At 33.3% G+C, this 22,296-nt stretch overlaps 1 protein-coding gene across 7 annotated transcripts; it reads right to left on the bottom strand.

Moving 5' to 3' along the window:
- Positions 1-9,536: 9,536 nt before the first annotated feature.
- Positions 9,537-20,738, bottom strand: LOC110705911 (MAR-binding filament-like protein 1-1). Of its 7 annotated transcripts, XM_021883830.1 has the most exons (6): positions 20,651-20,731; positions 20,494-20,539; positions 19,731-20,016; positions 18,319-19,571; positions 12,269-12,955; positions 9,537-10,362 (listed from the first exon to the last, which is right to left on the bottom strand). In XM_021883830.1, exons 4-6 carry the CDS (start codon positions 19,435-19,437, stop codon positions 9,778-9,780), a joined length of 2,391 nt encoding a protein of 796 aa, XP_021739522.1. In that variant the 5' UTR covers positions 19,438-19,571; positions 19,731-20,016; positions 20,494-20,539; positions 20,651-20,731; the 3' UTR covers positions 9,537-9,777. The 7 variants fall into 7 exon arrangements, with proteins under 7 accessions (XP_021739522.1, XP_021739518.1, XP_021739519.1 ...); XM_021883826.1 differs by having other exon boundaries at positions 20,494-20,738; XM_021883827.1 differs by having other exon boundaries at positions 18,319-19,524; positions 20,494-20,738.
- Positions 20,739-22,296: the final 1,558 nt, after the last annotated feature.

The following is a 22,296-nucleotide window of genomic DNA, read 5'->3' as shown; positions in this document are numbered from 1 at the left end:
CTATAAAAAAAATTTGCAAACTATCAAAAGTTAAAGAACGTTCATATATATTAAAAAATGGAATATACATCATACAACAGAACATTTACCAATCTTCAACCACTCTTTCTTTTCCTTTTTTCTTATTCTTCTCAACTGTCTTCACTGACTCAATTTTCTTCTCCTCTTTTTCTTCATCTCTTTCCAGAATGTGTGTTTCAACCCTTTCTTCATGTGTTCTTTAGACAGCAGATAAATTTTAGGTTATTTAAAATCATTAATCATAAATATAATACACTAATGTACTCTATATACCTTTCTTCTACAATGGTTTTCTATGCCTTTTCTTCACTTTGTTTATTTTCTCCTTCCTCCATACTTTTGTCATGTCCCTTATAACACTCAAAAAGAATATAAGAACATATATAAAGTAAATAAAAGAACATACATTACGTACTCAAATAAAGAACATAATTTAATAAATAAAAGAACATAATTAATAAAAAAAAAGGAACATGAATGTTCTTTCAAGAGTCAAAGAACAACAATACCAAACTAAAGAGCATACTTATTATACATAAAGAACATGCTTATAAATAAAAGAACGTGAATGTTCTTTCACAAGTCAAAAGAACATACAATAGTCAAATAAAGAACATAAACCTGTTCATTATAATAATATTACACATTAATTATTCAAATAATACATTCCTGAATAAACAAGTTGCATAATTAAAAGTCAGTATTTAAGTCAATTAGTTACCCTATCGTTTGACCACTCATGACTTGGTCCATTGCATTGGACTCCAATTTTTGCTCGGTGAAGACTGAATCATATTGAGAAATTTCATCAAAATCCCGGTCACCCAAATTCATTGCACTTGACATGCTTAACCTAAGTGTAAGCCATAGGTCACATGATAATTCAGGTGGTGTGGTGGTTGGAGTAATGACATTGAATACAATTGGTTCAATATTGGGTGATTTCTCTCATCCTGAACTACAGTATCTTCAACACCCATATTGTCACCAAATTCCTTGGTATTTCCCTCGAAACCATCCATCTTGACAACATTATCTACCATCTCACCAAACCAGTCAAATGCAAAGAAATCAGTGTCCTAACTAAGAATAGAAGTCCCTTCTACTCGCTATGTAGGTACATGATTCTGAATTTCTTGAGACAATATTGCCCACATTGTACTAAAATTTAACAATGTGGTGTCTTCATCAAGTGGGTTACCATGGAACCTCTCCCCTAATTTTAAAACATTTGAGAGGTTCACAAACCCTTCAGCAATTCTCTCTATTGCCTGACGAAGCAATAGAGTATATTCCTAAAAGATGAAGAAGTATATCATGCATACATTAAAAGAAGAATATATTGAATAAATTCAACAAAGTATAGAACATGCAATGAAAAAGAAAAGTTTATACTGTACCTGCAAATTTGAAGGTTGATGCTGATCTTGTTGTTGCTCTTGATGCTGATGTTCTTGCTGTTGCTGCTCTTCTTGTGGCTAATGATGTTGTTGTTGTTTTTGTTGTTGTTGTTAATGTTGTTGTTGATGCTGTTGCTATTGTTGTTGTTGCTGTTGTTGTTGTTGTTGCCGTTCATCATCTTCAATGGCTAAGACTTGGCTAATTTATGGGGCTTTTATTCTATCCAAAACTGAGCCAATCCCAAAGCCATCTGTTACCTCAAGATAAACCCTTTCCTTAATCATATCATTATTCCACTCTTTGACAAGAGGAATTTCTCTTGGAAAGCTCGATGTACCCCGTTTAAGGCGGTCAAAGTAGCAAATCTAAACAATTAAATAATAAAACAAATGATAATCTACAAACACATTCATAATAATAAAAAAGAACATCAAATTATAAAGAACATCCAGAATATACAAAAAAAAAAAAAAAAAACATCCAGAATATATAAAAAACATCCATAATGTAAGTTAAAAAGAACATCCAGAATATATAAAAAGAACATTCAGAATATAAGTTAAAAAGATCATCAAACTAAAAATAACATCAAGAAAATATAAAAAGAACATCCAGAATTTATAAAATGAACATCTAGCATATAAATAATGAAATAAATGATAAACTACAAACATATTAAATACAAAAAAGTACATATGTAAATTAAGAATATATTACCGTAACAAATGGACATGGTCGAAGCAAAAATCTTTTTCTATCTCACTTCCAATAAATAGTCATCTCCTTCAAGCTCTCTATTGTATAAGAAGACCAGTCAAATTTTGAAATTTTGTTGGTGGCAGCTGCTGTGTACATGAACCTATCATAAAAGAACAACAACTAATAAGATAAAGAACATGACAGTGTATAAAAAGAAAATCAGATTTATAGAAAAAGAGCACGAACTCATAAAAACAACACAAACTTATAGAAAAAGAACACGAGAAAAGAACACTATATTTTTACTTAAAATAAGGCTGCGTGTTAGACATAGACTTGATGCAAGAATTCACTACAATAAGTAAGAAACTCCTCTTCCAAATATCATCAAGGGGAGTGTCTTGATTACCTAACTTTCCAGCTAACTCTGTTAAGTTTGGAATGCTCCCATCACTATATGCTTTCACTTTTTTCATCACCTCAACTAAAACTTCATCCTTAAGGGCAGCATCTACTATCTCTTCACCTCCTATTGTTAAACTATATACCAGGTGGGCATCAATTGGTTGTATATCGATTTTCTTATTTTCATCACATAAGAAATAGAGACCATCAACTTCCAAATTCTCCACAAGTGTGGCTAAATACTTAGGGGTGCCCTTTGGCATATCAAGATGCAAGAAACCGCCAAACCCCATATCTTCAATGGCTTGCAACTTCTTCTCTTGTTTCGTGCTTTGCAAGGTTCTTACCAGGTTTTGTAAAGGCTTAACTGTGTGCCTTTGCTTCAACTCTACTTCCTATATTTCTACTACAACCATTTTTTGTTTTCCATCCTGTTCATCTTCCTTATCATCCTCTATTTTCCTCCTCTTGTTTTTTGGTTTGGGCACACTTACTATTGTAGATTCAGCTTTTGGTTGTGAAACACCAGCATCATCTTTATCCATAACTAGGAACATAGGTTGTCCTAATGGTGCCCTCCTTTTCCTTAACACATTTTTTTCCACCAACATCCTCAATTTTTCCTTCTTCTACAACTTTATCAGTAGCTGGTTTCCCAGCTTGCTTAGTCTTCCTGACATTTTTAATACAAAAAAAGCAAAACATTTAATATAATTTATAAAGAACATGTACCACAATCAAAATGAACATGCTTATTGAAAAGATTATTTATACTACTAAAAAGAACATCCCACTTAAAAGAACATCCAGAACATATCTCAAGAACATGCACACTGAAAAGAACATTTATAACAATAAAAAAGAACAACCAGAATATATAAAAGAACATGCACACTAAAAAGAACATTCATAATACATAAAAGAACATCTCACTAAAAAGAACATCAATAACATATCTCAAGAACATGCACACTGAATAAAACATTCATAATACATAAAAAGAACATCTCATTAAAAAGAACATCAATAACATATCTCAAGAATAGCACACTGAAAATAACTTTTATATATCAATCAATACCTTTTTATGGTAGCAATTTGTTTGAAACGATAATCTTTCTTCTTTTTTGCTTTGTCTTTCAATTCTTGGGGTTGTGAAGGATATTCAGTTTTGACTTCTTTTGGTTCTTCTTCTTCATCCCTTCGTTAATTTTTTAAATTTATGTATTAATTTAAATAATAAAAGAACATATCCACATCTCAAAAAGAACGTTATTAACATTATCTTAACTAAAAAGAACATCATAGTATAATTTTAGTGACCCTACCAACAAGATCTACAATTTATAATAAAGTTTAAATGTCATGGAAGTCTTCAATAACCAAAAAAGGAATAGAACAACATGAATATTCTAGATAATGATACTTTAACTTACTTGGGAATATCCTCATCCATAGTTTCTATGGATCTTAGGATGAGGGGTCCACAATTGGTTCCATATCATCATGTTTCTTTTTACTCACATTTCCTTTTACTTTAAACATTTCAGAATGTGGTAAAAGCTCCTCATCCTCATCTAGTTCTTGTAATTTACTGCAAAACAATTACAAAACAACAACATGCAAACCAACTGAAAATTCAATAATTTCAAAACCAAGAAAAAATATTGAAAAATTGACAAGTTAAAAATTAACCTTTCTTGGTTTTCCTCCAGTTGTTGTTCTTCTTCTCCTCCAACTATTTTTTTGGAACAATTTGTACCTCTTTGCTTTAATCATTTTTTTTAAAAAAACCCCAAAATTAACAAAATTAAACATTTTAAATTCCAAATTATTGACGAGAAACTGTTTTCATGTACAAAATTAATACTTATACTTCACTAGAATCCACCGTTTGTTCAAATTTGAAAGTTGAATTGTTGAAATTAGAACAATTTTTTCTAGGTTTTCACTTTGAAGATGACGGTTTTACTTTGAAAATTTTTGAAAAATAGAAAAAAGATAGAGAGAAAAGATCTACAGAGAGAGAGACTCACACTTTATACCAAAAAAGGTGGGACATGTGTCAGTTATTTTCCGAAAAAAAATTAACCCACCTTTCCATTTCACGCATTCTTTTTATCAAAGCCTTTAAGTTCTTTTATAAACCTATGTTCTTTACAATCCTTCTTATTTTTCTTTCCGCCTTTTTTAATTTGTGAGGGGTTTGCGTTTTATGTTTTAGGGTACGTTGTTTTGATCGGGTGCACCATGCACAAGGTGCACCCGGGTGTACCAACCACTAATTATCCATCTCCCCATGTGTCTCCCTATGATATTGAAATTTGGGGAAAGGTCATTTAGTCGGGTGGTTCAGGGAGGAAAGGACAAACAATGAGGAGAAGGGCGGAGGGTGGCTATGTGGTTAGAAGGAGGGGCAGGGGCAACCAACTAAGTACCTAGGGGAAAAGATGGTTGGGTGGTTTTGGTGGTGGGGCTAGGGAGGATGGCGGCGATGATGATGAGGGTATGTTAATTTAACCATGGGTAGTCTATGTTTCAATTGATTATGTGAGAATTACTATAATATTACCATATTGGAAAAAACCTTTAATTTCATTGTTATTTTAGAGAATTATGAAAAGAAAAAAAATATATACCACCAATGAAAGTGCGCAATTTATATGGCTACCATCGATAATTTTCCTTTTTTATTCTACGTACATATGTTATTATTTTTTTATATTTTCATATAATCAAATTATTTTTTATTTAATAAAATGTTATTTTTGTCTTTTATCTTCTCCAAAAGCATCTTATCAAAGGACCAACTTAATTAAAAGATTAAGGCTCAGGAATATGTTTTATGTTTTATACTCTATCAAGCCCCCTCACACGAGAGCCTGTTGGACTTGAAGTGTGGATGCAGCAAGAGCCCTCCACTTACCCTATGCAAAATATTCCACTTGAAAGTGAAAGGGGGATGAGATTTGACATGTGACATGTGACCTTTGTGTAACGTTGGCTCTGGTACCATGTTAAAGGACAATCTCAACCAAAAGCTTAAGCTAATGGTTGAGGTCCAAAAATATGCTTTATACTATATCACATCTAAACAAAACGAAGGAAGAATCACACTTTCATAAAAATAACGTCTTATTACAAGAACAAAACTTGTAGTTTATAAAATAATATTTAAATTCAAATTGTAACATATATAAATTAATAATATTAGAACTTCTTTATAAAAATAGCTTGTCTTAATATATGAATAACATAGGGAAATTAAAAAAAAAACAAAATTAAATAGTATTAATTAAAAGACATGTCTTAATATACACATAATTTCAGTTGTATTAGGAGATTTTCTACAAAAAAATTTGTTAAATTTTTTTGATAAATTCGTTTTTTTAATTTACTATGACAAAAATTGATTAAATCTAAGATTTGAAGAATCTCTTACTTTTTTGCTTTCAAAGAAAATTTTCGATTTTGTCGCTATTGATTTTGCAACTTCTCTAATATGAGCCGTTTGTTTTCAGTTTTTTTTTTGGCTAAATTTACCATTTTAATGCTTTTCAATGTTTTATAATCATTGTTTATAAGTAATTCCAAAGTAATATGAAGAGAAATTGGATGTATTTGAGATTTAAATACTGATTAACAATGGCGATTTTACAAAGAGGAGAGAAATCAGTGAGAGAATTTAGAGAAATTGTTTGGAGTAGGAATTTTACGTTTTTATTGAGTTTTTAAAAAGGAAAATACACTTTAATAATCTCAACTATTGGTTACGTACTTCTAATAATCCTAATTAAGTTTATTATCTTATAATCCCAAGTCTCAACTATATGCTATATGTTTGCCTCCAATAAACCTAATGACTGGTAACCTGCTTAAAAGGTAATTTTTTTTAAAAAAAAGCCACATGTCAGCATGTGATTGGTAAGTGTAATATCAATAAAAATAAGAAAAGAAAAAAAAACGACTGCTAGCTGTAAGCGTCGTTCGAAGTGCGCCTACGTTAAAGCATGTGTGAATATGTCTGGCACTCATAGGAAGTGGGAATTGACATAATACGATTAGGGACAAGGAAAGTAGGGAACCGCCAACAAGTTTTTAAGAAACTTGTAAACCGTTCATGGATCATAAAAGACAACCACGATAAGGGACAACGATAGGCAACAACGATTGACCCGTGAAGGTTACATCCCATTCATAATCCATGAGATTACTAACTCCATATGGTTCTGAACCACGAAAGGAGGATTCGGGATGATGGTACGAAGTGAGTCATGGAGTCACATTCGCCCGTATTGGCCTCTACTCGATTCTTATAGTGAAAAGTGACACCTGCGATCTCAAAGGCATACAAACAAAGATTCAATTTGCTCCAAACTATTATTATGCTAAATTGGTTTAATATTAATGCAACACATAATTCTAAAATATTTGTGATCACTTAAATTAATAACAAGATTAAAAAGAAACCTAAACCGGTCGTCCAAATTATCTTATTAAGCGTGATTTTCAATTACATATTCCCTTTAAACATGCAATATGGTGATCATAAAAAATATATAAGAATTATCATTAATATTGGAAGCAATTTAACAATAAATCCAACAATATAAAATCGTTAGAAAAATAATAGAAATAAAATGAACATAATTCTTACTTTGATTCTGTTTGCTTGCAACTATAAAATAATAAACGAGTTAGTAACTTCAAGGAAATAATAATTAAACGATAATTAAATTAAATTAAATTAAATAGAGTTGATTTGGGGCCTAACCCTTAAACAATTCTACCTTACACGCCTTGGCTTAAGGACAGAACCACGAGTAAAGTATAGACTCCTTGCAGTGCTTGAAAAAGGAATTTTAAAAGAAGAAGAGTAGGCTAGTGTTTAGGCTAGGGCATAGAGGAGAAAAAAATAGAGAATTAATTCATGCCCCGTCCATCAGAAATGAGGGGGTATTTATAGAAAAAATGTGCTGAGGGAACACACGGAACCCTAAAAAGATAAAAACCCTAAAAAAAATGCACCGTGACATGGCGGAGGGCACCGTGACACGGTGCTTTGCACCGTCAGACGAGACAGGTTCTCGTGACATGATGGATAGCTGTGTGACACGGGAAATATTTAGGGTCCGGGGAATAAAACGCGTGAAGGGTTTACACGGAAAGGACACGGAATTGCCCCGTGTCACAGCAGGGGCACCGTGTCACGAGGAATCCCACCGTCAAACGGGGAAAATTCCCGTGACACGGTGGACAATTGCCGTGATGCGGGAGCCTTTAGTCCGTTTTTCCGTCTAAATTCATTTTTAACCCTAATTTCGTTCAGCATTTTTAAGTGCCGATTGATTATTTCGGGCCATTTCTGATTTATTATTATTAATTGGGCCAAAATAAATAAATAAATAAAATGTTTAGGCCAAAATAAATAATAAAACAATAAAATAAAAGATTTGGGCTGAAAAAAAAAAAAAAGAACTATGGTTTGACTAAACATCAAGACTGATCCATGGACTATTCAAAAATTGAATTTAATTAAATACGATTTTTAAGCACTCTCGGGATTAAATACTGAACTCGACCAACAATGGCGGTGAAATGTTGTTCATCATCGGATTTGGTTTTGGGGAGACATTTTTAGGTATCTACACTAGCCAACCCCTTCGTTTCCCCATGAAACAATAAGCAAACCCCTGCCCATCGAAAACTGGCTGGCCGGCCACCTCTCACCTCCCTATCCCCCGGAAAATGGCCGATTGTCCTTTCCCATCCCCAAAACTCGCCGTCTGACCTTCTGTTTCCCCGAATTTTCAATCGCGTGTGAAACCCAGCCAAGGGTTTCAATTCCTTTTGAAGCCTCACTCCGGTAAGGGAAGCATGTTGTTGATGTTGGTGGTATTGTGCAAGTTGTTGCGAGCTGGTAGTTGTTATGGTGCGGTAGGGGCTGATTTAGTGTTCAGTTGGGGGAACAAGAGAAGTGTGTGAGATAGAGGGGAGTTGGTAGTGTGAAGCGTGGCTGGTATTAATTGTTACGGTGGTGGGAGGTGGTTGACAAGGTGTGTAGGTTGGTTGGTTGTTGTTTGTTGTTGTTGTTGCAGGTTGTTAGTGAATTAGGAGCTGCGCTGGTTGGTGTTGGTTGGTGGATTGTTGTGGCAGGGGAAGCTGATGCTTGTTGTTGCGGTGTACAGGTGCGATGTGGCTGGCTGGGTGGTTTCGGGGATCGGGGGTAAGTTAGATGGATAGCCGGCTAGTTTCGGTGGTTAAGGGGGGTGGCTAGCCGCTTGTCAGTATGTTTATGGGTTGGGTTAGGTTTTGGTAGTGGGAGAAGATGGCTGAATTTTAGGTTTTTTTATGCTTATATTTTTTTTTTAAAAATTTAGACCAATCATGTGTAGACACGTGTCATGGTAACCTATTATAACAGGTCGTGTTGACCAGTTGTGACTATTAGAGGCAAACATATTACATAGTTGAGATTATTAGGTAATAAACCTTAGTTGGCACTATTAGAAGTAAAATTGTCAATAATTAGAATTATTAAAGAGTATTTTTCCTCCTTAAAATGGGTTTTGGTATTTATACTCTTGTAAAAAGTGGTATAAAATTGATGCTTTTATATTTATGTGTGTGTGTGTTTTTTTTTTTCAACATATGTATGTACAACGTGCCCCTAATTGTTAATCTTAGCTGCAAGTTTAATCTAGAGAGAGTAGAACCACTTTTAGAATCACGGTTCTGTACCAACAAGATCAATGTAGTCACCACTCACCAATTTTTCAAGTTCAGGAAGACCTCTGTTTAGCATTGGTTCCTACACATTAAGGGGAGCCTACAGTAGCTTCTGATCAAAGATGTCTAATAATGACCCTTCGGGTCGAAAACTATAGTACCTTGCATTGCTCTTTACAGCTACACAATCTCAATGGCAGAAATTGTTCAGAAATCATCATCCTTTTGCTTTGAAAGACTATCCCACTCACAATTTATCAGTATTATCACAATGACTAAAGTCCAGAAATCTCACAGAGAACCTCAAAATACCTCATATTGATAGTCCATGATACATAAGCTCAAAGCAGTAATGCGCAGTTCTCATCGGAGTAAAATCATACAGTAGCATGAATCCAGGAACAACTGGACTTCTAAAAAATGGATGAATACCATCTCATAATTGGAGGAAAAAATTTCCAATATTCCTTTGCAACTTGAATATCCTACAAAAATTACAAGCAACCAGGTCCATTTACAACATCAAGAGGGAATTTGGTTACCACCTGTGGCTAATTCTTCCAACTGCTTCCCATCAAGACTAGAAACAAACTCCATGGAGATAATCTGCTCAGTTAGACTTCCAAGTTCTGTTGTGTTAATATCATGTAACAACTGAAGTTGTTTTGCTTCAGAATCTGCAGCCTCGGCTTCTGCAAGAAGCACATTAGCTTCTTCCAGATCACCCAGCTCTAATGCAGCTGATCTTTCACATGAAATAGCAGCAGAAATAAGATGTAGCCTCTGAAATCTGGCCACTGCTGCCTCTTTTTCCTTTGATGATACTAGTTCTTCAATCTCATACAATTTCCTGGTAGTCTCATGAATCCCCTCCTCAATTTTACCGAGTTCTGACACAGACTGCTCCATCTTACTCTGCAAAATTTCCTTTTCAGCCATCAATGACTTGGCTTCAGAGGCAATACGCGCCGCTTCTTTAAAATTTCTGGCAGATGCAGCAACTTTCTTCTCTGATTCAAGCTCAGGTATCCTTTTGTCAATAAAAAACATTCTTTGTTTTATCGAAGCACACTCTTGCTGGATGCTTGATTTATTGGAGGATAATTCCTGTAGAGAGAGAAGTCACATATGCTAGCAAATTACAGCAGTCTGGCCTTACTAGAGGAAAGGGAGCTAGCCACAGTTTTAGTAAATGTTTCACTTAGCATGACCCTTAGATCCAGCACAAACATCTAACAAACTCCATGACCCTCGCCAACCTCTCAACTCTGCCAAACCCCACTTTCCTCCCGTGCCAGCGAAAAAAAAAAATAGCTGGCTATATTCTAAATCCTATATCCTATATCCCAACTCCATTTAGTCCTAATTTGAAAACATTGAAAATATGGGTGTCATGCTTATACAAGAACCATCTACAACCTATCCTCTCCGGCTCTCAATTTAACTAAAGCACAAAAAATAAAGGCCCAATTTGCATCCAATCTTCCAAAGAAAACCACTAAAGAGTATAATAGGAAAGTAAAATGCCATCTAGCACACCTGGCATGTTTTTAAAAGAAATAAAGACACAAGGTGAGACACATAACTAGCCATTATCTGCTTGTGATATTGTGTATAAGGCACTATAACCTTTCCACCGCCTAAAGGAATTTCAAAAGTTTAATAAATTGATGAAGCACACTTACACAACGTGAGAGTCATAACTGGCCAAGTGGCCAATATCTGCTAGTAATACTGTGTGCTTGACACAGACATTTCCTAACCTAAAGGTACTTCAAAATTAAATTCAATAATAAAGCATATAGTTAAGTACTTAAGTCACTTACACAGGCTTATCCCCCCGACCACCCTCACCAACCACAACTTCCCAAAGAATGTGTCGGAGACACATAGTTACAACAAATAAAAAAAAAAACTACGTAAAAAATAAAAATAATTGCCCAAAAGAAACAGCGACAATTCCTATTTTTAAATAGGAAACCATATAAAATTCTTTCGTCAATGCATAATTTGATCTTTAAAATCTACTTGTATACATTCGTAAATATTTTTTAAAGCTGATATTTTGAAATGTACAATAAGACGTACTACCTCCATTCCTGAAAGTTCTTTACGCCTTTTGTTTTAATCCGTTCCTAAAAGTTCTTTACACTTTTACTTTATTCCAATTTCAGCAACATACATTCATACTGTTTCCAACATTTTCTTACACCTACTTTTTTTAACACTCTCTAACTTTTTCCATCTTTTTCTTACATCCACCCACCTTTTTACACTCTCTCCCTACTTTATCCACCTTTTTCTTACAACTCACCATATCAACACTCTCTCACCAATTACATTAATTTGTGTGCAAACAGTAACCGTAAAAAACTTTTGGGAGCAGAGGTAGTAGTATAACATTCTACATGACTAATTTTGTTTTCATCTAAAGGTAAAAAAAAACTTCAAAATGGGGTATGTGAATAATAAAACATTTAAAGAGGAACAACTGAAAAATAAAATCAGATACGTGGTAGTATAAACTCAGAGAGGCAGACAGAGACGGGACCAGAGGATGAACTAACTTACAAACTACATTTTGCTATATTGCGCTGACATCCTAAAGAAAATTGTTCATCTTAATTTGGAATAGTATTCTAAATGAATGGAAATTAGGCAATATTATGTTAATATCCATCATCATTCAAGACGCTAACCAAATAGCTTTTTCACCCTCCCAAAAAAAGATACTAGGATGGCAAATCGCATTCAAAAGAATGGCACTCTCCATGGGAGAAAAAAAAAAAAGAAAAAAAAAAAAAAAAAAAAAAAAAAAAACCTTGTTGAAAAAATAGCTGTCTATGTTTGGGTGAGCCAAAATGTGAAGAGCATAAGACTATTGCTCACATGATTCAAACATTACTGAAAGCTGCAGTACATTAATACTCTCTTTTCACACAGAAATATGCAAATAATGCTAAAGAAACATATACAACAAAAAACAGAATAGAGGCTAGAGAGTAGAATTGACCTGAAGATCAACTCTTGCAGCAGAAATATCCTGTTTGAGCATCTGAGTATCAGCCAAAATTTTCTCCTCTGTTTGGGCAAGCCTTAATTTTTCTTCTCTAACTTTAAGAACTGATATCACCAAAGCTTTCCTGAGTCTAAGATTTTCTTGGTACATGTTGGCTTCATCTTCACAATCCATTGCAAGCTTCCTAAGTTCTTTCTCACGGTTCTTTCCCTGAGTAATGAGAAAATCAATTTTTTCCTTCCTTTCTGATAAAGTTTGACGTTCTGATTCCATTTGATAGAGTACATTCTGCAAATTCTCAAACTTGGAATCGATTCCTGTTTGGAGATCCTTGAAACCAGCAGCTACTTCAGCTATCTTTTTGTCAGCTGCTTCAATTTCAGAATCGTTTTTAGCTATCTCTGCCTCTTTTTCCTGCACCAAACGTAAAAGTTCTTCTAACTCTTGTGTCAAAACTTTTTTTTTCTCACAAAGGAATTTTTTTTCCTTAATATCATTTTCAACTAAATGCTCAATTGAGTCAGCCAATGCTGCACGAGCTTCATTTACTAACTGTGACTCGATTTCTAATTCCAACTTCTTTGTCTCCGCAGCTTCAACAGACATAAACCATTCATCCATTTCCTTTGAAGAATCGACCTCAACATTTTCCAAAATCACATCGGCATTGCTCACTGCATCCTATCAGAAGGAAGTAGCAATAGTTAAATTACAAGCATCATATCCAAATAAACACCTATTGCTCCTAACAGTGATTGATAAATGCTAAAGACATAAGAATTGTCAAACAAGTCAAACCCAAAAAAGAATACTTTACAAACAACATATATACGAGTATTAGCAGACTACCTGATCATTTGCAAGTGAAATCACCTAAGATTTGATGGGCTATTATTCAATATAAGGGCATGTGCTTCATAGTTAATGAGCTAACTATCATTTCCTTGATTACTTTTTGCTCTCAATTAAATTATGAATGAACTATGCAACATATTTCACTCCCCAACCCATTTGGGCAAATTTGTTAAGGCATATAGGTTACAATACTCATGCAAACTGTTTAAGAAAAAAAGGCTCAAAATCAGATGCAATTATTGACTTGATCTAAGAGTCCAGCACACACAAGATACATAAAATTGGTAAAAATGGTTATTACAAGTCCAAATTAAGAAAAAGGAAACTTGTATTGAAATAAACAAAAATATATAATTAATCTAGTGGATAAATTATGGATGTTATGAAATACAGAACTAAATGGATAATTACAAATGTAATTTAACACATCAAACAAAAATTTAAACTGCAAATACATGAAGACAAACAAAGAGAAAAAAGAAGTCTGGCAACTTCAAATGACTATAAAGCTAAGCAAGAGGGTAAATAAATATATGTGAACCCTGCCCCTTAGAGATTTTAACCTTCTCCTCAACCAATTTCACTTTCTTCCCCTCTCCCACTCTCATTATGCATCTCCTCACTCTTTTCCTTAGCAGCAATCAGCCTTCAACTCCTCTTTTTTCTGGGAGCTGGTTCCCATCAGCCACAATAATACCAAGTGTTGTTAGACTTGCTAATGCTGTTAAAAGATCAGAAGCCTTAACTTTTATCTTTTAAGGTACTTCACTGACAAAACCTTCTATTCTAATAGGCAGCCATAGATCTGAAAAAAGAGGTTACTTGTACAACAACTCTGTTCCCATTCCTTTTTGTTTCAGCGAGTGCAATCCACATCTGGGTTGTGTTGTGTTGAAAGAGGAGCATTAAAAAAAAGGAATTTTTTTCAGAATAAGAAAAAAAATACTAGATTTGGTTCCTAATGTTTTCATATACTGAGTATGTAGATTATAAATGTTTTTTTTTAAAAAAAAAAAAAAAGAGGTAGCATTAGCAACCAGTATGTACTTTACAGATTAGTAAAGACTGATACTGCCTACATAGAAATCTCAGAACATTGCACATTTTTCTAAATTACTGTAGTATAAAATTAAATGATAAAAAGAAGTATTGACCTGTAAAAAAAACCTCATAAAGGAAATGGACATATATTTGTATTCAAAACTTAACTCTTCAAAAAAGGAGAGTAAAATGTGTAACACCTTACAAGTATCTCCGTATTATAGCCCACAGCTGAATATTTAACTGAAAAGGAAAAGGTCTGCCATTAAATGAACATGTATCCTCTATTACTCCTCAAGTAGCAGCAAAAACACAATGACTTCACTAGCCTATGTAGACACCAATTCGACTTTAGGAACCAGTAGACAAAAAGAAAAACAGTGAGGAAGGATTAAAAGATGAAAAGAAAGACCTTATTCTGGCACACTCCAATAATCCAGAACTCAAAGTCACATTTTCAAAGTGAGAAAGTGACAAGTCACAAGTCTAAGCCTAAATAGAACCATAAGTGGATAACCTCCCACAGAATCTCTTTTGGTTCACATAACTATAATTGTGAAGCAGTTTGACAGTTGTAAGAATTCTTGATGCATAATTAATTAATAACTCCTAAAAAAGAATATCTATAAGCACTAAATTACGATCATCCAATTTCTGTTTGTCTTAGATGTTAATGAGAAATTAGGAGGTACACCATAGATTATTTTAATTCGACTCTGTGTTCTGGACGTTCCATATCTGGCTGCAGTCATTAGGCCATTTAGCTAAGCTCAATTCAGAATAAATGTAGAGCTTTTTAATTGGAGCAAGGAGCTAGTAAACGCAAACAGTTAAACTTTGGACTTGCAAAGTATTCATATATTGACTTATTCATTATATTAAACACATGTTCTAATTAGTGCACGCATGATGAAAACATTAAATTCTATATTTACAAATACTTGGATAGTATAGACAATTCACCATTAGTATCCGCTTTGTGAGCTAATTTTAATATGATGTTTTGGAGACTTTAGATAAGAGGAAAATAAACTATGGATTCAAGGTAGGTAGAACATGATGTGAATCAAGAGGCTAATTCTTTTGAAGGGCCTAAGACACTTTTAGAAGGTCCAAATAGCTTCATTATAGGCTGCCCAAAGAAAGAAATAAACAAGGAAAGGTCCAATAGATCGATTGGGAAAGAAGGAAGCTTGATCATCAAGGGAGAAGTTGGAGCGGTTTACTTTCGACAGCGATTGCGAAGGCCACGCGCCGCTCCAAGGGCCACGCGCCACCTTCCCGGAACCGCCTTGAACCCAGCTTCAACAAGAGCCGGCGCGTGAGACAAGGGGAGGCGCGTAAGGAGGTTTTCTGGCGGTTGTGTGAAATGGTGGTTTTTTTAACTTAGTTTTTTTTTTTCTAGAATTTTGCTTCCAGGTTTTTACCTTTCACTTGAGAGGGTTTTTCTTCGTTTAAGCACTTAGGATAAGCTTTAATTTCTATTATTTAGTTGCTATAAACTTTCTAATTATATTAGGAATAGTTTTAGTTAATTAGAGTTTGTTTAGGATTAGTTTTCCTATTCTAATTAGAAGTAGTAATTCTATTCTAGTTAGGATACTTGGGGAACAAGGTTAGGGGTTTGTCCTAATCCTTATTGGAGTAGAATTAGGTAGTTTTAGTCTATAAATAGGGGAATTTTCGTGGCTTTTAGAGTCATAGAAAACCAGATTAATTTCAATACAATTTGTTTAACTTTGTTAGAACTTTTTCTTTCCAGTTTTCAATTCAAGGATTTGTTTTGATAATTAGATCTTTCAATTCTTAGTTCAAGGAGTAGTCTAAGTTTTGATCATCAAAATACTTAGTTCTAGGAGTAGTCTAAGGCCCCGTTCTTTAGAGCTGCTCTGCTTGAGCCCTGCCCTGCTTTGCTTTGCTCTGCTTAAAAGAAATCTGCTCTGCTCTGCTCGGCTCTGCTCTTTTTTAAAATAATAAGTAATAATAATAACAATAATAGTTAATATTCAATAATAATAATTAATATTGTACTGATGATAATAATTTATTATTTTGAATAATTATAACAATTATTAATATTAAAAATAATTTTAATAATTATTAATATTAATAATAATTATTATTTATTAATCATAATAATAATTAATAATAACAATTATCAATAATAATATTTAATAATTCAAACTATTAAGAATTAATATTTAATAATATTATTAATTAATAATTTCTAATAATTATAACAATTCTTTCAAAATAAATAAATAATAATAATAATAACAATTAATAACAATTTCTTTTATGAACATTTGGTAATAGAATCACAACGTGTAGAAACATTTTATGTGGGTATTGATTGTTAGTTCATTGAGTTGAATTATTTTTTAAATCTTTCCATATATTTTAAGATTTAAAAAACAAAAAAGAGGTTGTTTTCAAGTATTACTTTGTATATTATTATTATTTTTAGGGTAAAAAATATATGATTAAGACAAATTTATAAGTAAAATCATTATTACTCATTAAATCATTTTATTTTAAAATTTTTGTGAAATAAATATAAGTAAACTGTTGTCTTTTATCTTTCTATTATTTACATATGTTAAATATGGTACACATATTTATGTTTTCACTAACCTAAATCGTATAATAATAATAATAATAATAATAATAATAATAATAATAATAATAATAATATTAATAATAATAATAATAATAACAATAATAATAATAATAACAATAATAATAATAATAATAATAATTTCGATGGTGCTCTTAGTCTTTTTAATAGGACTGTGGAGACTGACCTTATGAGTAACCCTAGTGAGATCGCTGCCCCAGACTCATGAAAAAATTGGCAGATATATATTTCACGAAGGTTACTGTATCAGCGGATTCCACTTTCTCCTTATCAGCGCGTCAGGTTGCCTTATGGAAGTCCCAACAGGGGATCACTCTTCGTCCTGGTTGTGAACGGTTCCGATATCGGGTTTGGGTCAGACTATGAATGGTAAGTCTTATCGTAACTTTCTTTGCTAAAGTTGGGTGTTCCTTTGTTCTCCATTTCAACACCGTGTTCTCCTTGCTTAAGGGTTTTTGATGGGGATATTTATGGTGATCATGCAGTGTCTTGTGATGGGATGGTGGGTATTAAACATCGGCACAACGTTGTTCGTGTCACCCTTGTTGATATTTGTTTTCGGTCTGGGATTTCTTCTCGAAAGGAGGTTAACGTTGGGTTGAATGGAGGGAACGACGAAGCTCTTCGACCAGCAAATGTGTTGTTTTATTCCAAGGATCGAGGCCTTGATGTATATGTTGATTTCACGGGTCTTCACCTTTGACACAATCAGGGTTTTCTAACTTCGTTCCTGGTCGTGTTGTGTCTGCGGCGGCTCAGCGGAAGCGGGACAAGTATGGGGCGCGTTGCAGAGCTATTGGCTATGGTTTTCTTCCTTTCTCCTTTTCTTCGTTGGGGGAATTAGAGAAGGATGATGTTGCGTTGCTGAAGCAGGTTCAGGCGTTCGCTAAAACTTAGGATATTGATGCTCGTGCAGCTGCTCACATCTTCAACAGGATCGGGTTCGCTATAGCTAGAGGGGCGGCTCCCCACCAATTTCTTGTAAATTGATCGACTTTGTAAATTTTTTGATATTTTAAAAATAATAATAATAATAATAATAGTAATAATAATAGTAATAATAATAAAGTAGTAATAATAATATTAATAATAATAATAATAATAACAACATTAATAATAATAGTATTAATAATAATGTTGAAATCTGCTCTGTTTGGCTCGGCTCTGCTATCCTGAAATCTGCTCCGCTATGCTGAAATTTAATTTACTCTGGAAGCTCAAAAGAACAGGGCCTAAGTAGTTTGAGTAGTCTTGAGTTCGTTCCAGGAGTGGTCGAATTACAAGTCATATCCAGTTCGTTATTCTTTAAATTGTTCTATTTTCTTAAGGAATTCGGAAGGCTTGCGTTGCTTGTGTGATTTTAGATTCTTTATTGGGTTAAGGGGTTTTAATCCACATCAGAACATAAATATCAATCCTGCAGAGGGCCAGGGGGGACAATACAGCAGTCCAAATTTAGTCAAAGGTATCGAAGAAGATAGCTACTAGAATAGACGAAAAGAAAACATACCACTGAAAATCGGTGTAGCAAAGAGACACATTCTTCCTCAGCAGCAATCTGATCTTTCAGTGCTTCCTCCATCTTCGAATCAATAGTATCACATTCAGCCTCGGCATCTTTTAGTGCATTTAACATGTATTCTTTTTCCTTTTCAGCAGCCACAAGGTTCTCACTGAGGCGTTCTGCCTTTTCAAAGTCTTCTGCCTCACAGGCTTCTTCAAGATCCTTTTCAATTTCCTTGAACCTTAAAGATGCTAGTTCAACATTCTCGGCAGCTTTTCGTCTCCTCCTTCTAGAATCCTTCCTTGCTGCAGATATAGATAAAGCCTGGTCTCGAGCTTGTCTCAGCTTCTCAGACACTTGAGCCTTGACATGTTCATATTTCACCTCCACAGAATCAAAATTTGCTTCTTCCTCTTCTTCTTCTTGCTTCTGGATGGTAGGAAGTTCTTTAGCATCCAGAGAAGAAAAGGCAATATTTCCCTCTCCAGTCAAATCGCAAGGCATATCTGTATTAATTTGATATTCTACTTTATCGTCTGAACCAAGAGGAATACATTCAGTTTCATGTTCGACTGGACAAGAATCAACTTCTAGCATTTTGCTAGGATGAGAAGAGACAGAAGGGACTTCTAAATTATCATCAGCTTTGGTATTCAAATTAGTATTGACAGACATGGTGGCAGTTGCCAAAGAGTTTTCATTATCAGGAGATAATTCAGAAGAATTTTGCAAAGGCTCTAGATCATCAGTGTGTTGTAAATCCCTCCCATACCCAATCCTTAAACCAGCTCTTTTCTTCTTTCTAGATATTTGCCGAAACATAGTAGCAGCCGGAGCTGCTTGTGGCTCAGACTTCATTGTGCTTGTTGTCATTACAGAAGGATTAATTGATGGTGTCAATGTCTCAGTCACAATTGCTTCAACATGGGAAGGAGTGATGACAGTTAGATCAGAGAATAGGTTTTCATCAAGGGGTTGAGATGATGGTGAAGGTGCTGAAGATAAAGCTGATGTGTCACCGTTTTTCATAGAAGAATTATCATTATGCTTATCAACTACTTGGGGAGTAAATAAAACCATTCCCTCAAACAGAGAGTCCATATCATCATTAATAGGACTCTCCATTGCACTCACACGGAGTTCAATTTGTCACTGTCCTCACTGAAGTCCCCCAAATCACTGCTACGCTTCAGAAATGTAATTATCAATAATCTACAAAGAAAAAACTGTTTGTTGGACGATGTTGAAAGCAATATAATCTGTAAAAGTAGCCCATAAATCAAAATTAGAAACCAATTTGAAATCACAAAAATATTGAACTGGTAAGCCAGAGAATAGAATCCGATTGTAACTGGATCTTATTATCTGACAGGGCGATAACAATCAATAAAACCAGAAACAAGGCAAGAGAAGCATACCCTAATTCCATAAATGACAACATAAGAATTTTAACTTGACCGCAAATTCTTCAAATCATACAATAAATCGACCACGAAGTTAGCAAATTCATAATAGGGGGAAACAGTCATGAATTATAAAAATCAAATTTGCATAACAATAATTCCAATCATTCCTTTGAGAACTTAAATAGCTGATAGACTTCTTATTGTTCAAAAACACCAATTGGCTAATGAATTGCCCTCTATTATTCACATTAGATATCAAAACATTCTCAACCGAAAAACTTGGTCGGAGTAGTGATCCCTGCATAAATAAAGGGACATTGACATCATATAAAAATAAATAAATAAAATAAAATAAAAAAGCAAAAGCACGGTGAAGTTGCTAGTAGATGATTAGTACCCACTAAGAATTTTTCAGCAGCAATTTCAATAAGTTATCATACTCAAGCAATCATCAAAGCAAAATAACAACTCAAACATTTATTTTAAATAATAATGCCCTCTTTTTCATGACTTCATATTAATTCATGATAACTTATATGATTCAAAAAAAAAAAAAAAAAAAAAAAAAAAAAAAAAAAATCATGATAATATGGATTTCCAATAAACAAAATTAACCCAACTTGAAAGATAAAAAATCATCCAACTTTCAATCGAAATTAAGAACAAATTTATCCAGCCCAAGAATTTAATCTTATTTTCCTATTAGATCAAATATTTCCAATTATAATCCACATAAACAAGATCAACGGTAAATTTAGAAAGGAGGAGCATGTACCTGGTGCAATTGCAAGATTTGAATATTGATCTACAAACCCAAATGACTGGAAAAGTGGAAAATGAGTAAGAATGAGTTGGAGAGTTGGAGCTTAGGATTGAGGGACTACAAGAATTACGGAAACAGAGTATATAGAATCACCGGTGACTAAACTTACAGGGCAATTAATCGGATTCGGATTTAAGCCTATATACTAGATCAGTAGATCATCTGTATTGAAATGGGAAAAAATTGTTTTAATAATCGTTTATCTTATAACTAATATAGATTATATTTGGATAGAATATTATGATAAAAATTGTTAGTTTAGAGTTTTATTATTGATAAAATAACAATATTAAGAGGTACAAATTGAATTATAATTTTATTAAAAAAATTATTAAATTATAATTCTAAAAAATTATCATATAAATTTATTTTTTATATCATAATATTTCTGGGAGCGAAAGGACTACTTCAAAGTGTAAAACAACCATTTATAGTATATACTAATCGGTTAAAATTATATACTTCACAATCTAATAAAATTGACACCAGTCAATTAGGGTTGGGTCAAGAATCATCTCACGTTGAGTCACTTCAGGTTACGAGTCAAGAAATGTTCAACCCTTGCTCATCGCACGGGGCAGGAAACGAGTCTAAAATATAGTCGATTTTCTTTTAATAATAAAAAATTTAGATTATTTAATGATAATCTCAATTTAAGTGGTACAGGATAAGAGTTACACGCGGAAATTAATTATTTTAATTTACTCGTAGTTTTATAATTTTGTCTCTTTAAATTATAGTGTCTATGTAAAAAGAAATTAATAATTGTTTTTATGATTAAAATCATTGATAAATAAGTCATACAACAATTACAAAAGAAATTCGTTTTTTTTATAGGAACTAGGAACTAATCACAACCGTCAAATTAAAAAAGAATGGGCGGATCAGATTATTTTAGAATTTCTTATCACGCTCTCCACACTTACTCCTCTGATTAATCTCTCTCCTCCATTGAAGCTAGTGTTCTCACTTCTCTAAATTCTTCATTAAAGCAACTTGCGAGCTTTCTCTTCTCCATAGAAGCGATTTTCGAGCTTACTCTTCTCCATTGAAGCAGCTTCTGAGGTAAGATCGATGTTTTTTTTTTTTTTTTTTTTTTTTTTTTTTTTAGATTAACGAATTCAATTTCACTATCTATGAGTTAGTCAATTTAGGGTTCTTTATAGTGAAATTCCAAACTTTAATTTATAATTTATGAGGTTATGAATGGTTATATCGATTGATTTTGTCAATTTTGGTACTTTAATTTCACTAATTTGTGCATAAATTTTGATGCACACTAACTGTTTGATTAAATTACCCAATGAATCCTATTATTTTACCAATTTCAAATGTAGATGGAAATTAAGTAGAAGCAAATGGATTATATTTTAAAGTAAATAAAAAAACTAAATTATCATAATGTTAGAGAACAGTACGATTACAGGAAAGCTGCCATCAACTATGGGCTATCTTGTTCTATAATAACCGGATTTCAGACTAACATCTTTGCAACTGTCTAACAATCATCTCATTGGCCCTCTACCTGATCAGCTTGCTAACACAATTTTTTCTTAGCTTAGACAGTATATTATTGGTTGTTAAAGAACATACCAGATTGGTTGTTTTATTATTATAACTTACAAGATCTTAAGTAAGCTGGCAGGGATCAAAGGGGAGTTGCAACAATCAATGTCTTCCTTTAATCAATTTTAAAGTTTGTAATTTTGGTGAGAATTATTCAAATCTCTTGCTTACAAACTGAGTGAATATGAA

This window comes from Chenopodium quinoa, unplaced genomic scaffold (assembly GCF_001683475.1).
Source record: "Chenopodium quinoa cultivar QQ74 unplaced genomic scaffold, ASM168347v1, whole genome shotgun sequence".
In the NCBI taxonomy this organism is placed as follows: Eukaryota; Viridiplantae; Streptophyta; class Magnoliopsida; order Caryophyllales; family Amaranthaceae; genus Chenopodium; species Chenopodium quinoa.
The sequence above is the reverse complement of the archived record's forward strand: the minus strand, read 5'-3'. Positions and strand labels throughout refer to the sequence as shown.

Bases quoted from the DNA above. Each gene is read 5' to 3' on its own strand.
- LOC110705911 (XM_021883826.1), bottom strand. From the start codon at position 19,437: ATGGAGAGTCCTATTAATGATGATATGGACTCTCTGTTTGAGGGAATG. The intron at 12,956-18,318 runs GTATGTTTTCTT...TCCTTCTGATAG, and splicing joins TGCTACACCGATTTTCAGTG to GATGCAGTGAGCAATGCCGA. The intron at 10,363-12,268 runs GTCAATTCTACT...CTCTCTCTACAG, and splicing joins CTGCAAGAGTTGATCTTCAG to GAATTATCCTCCAATAAATC.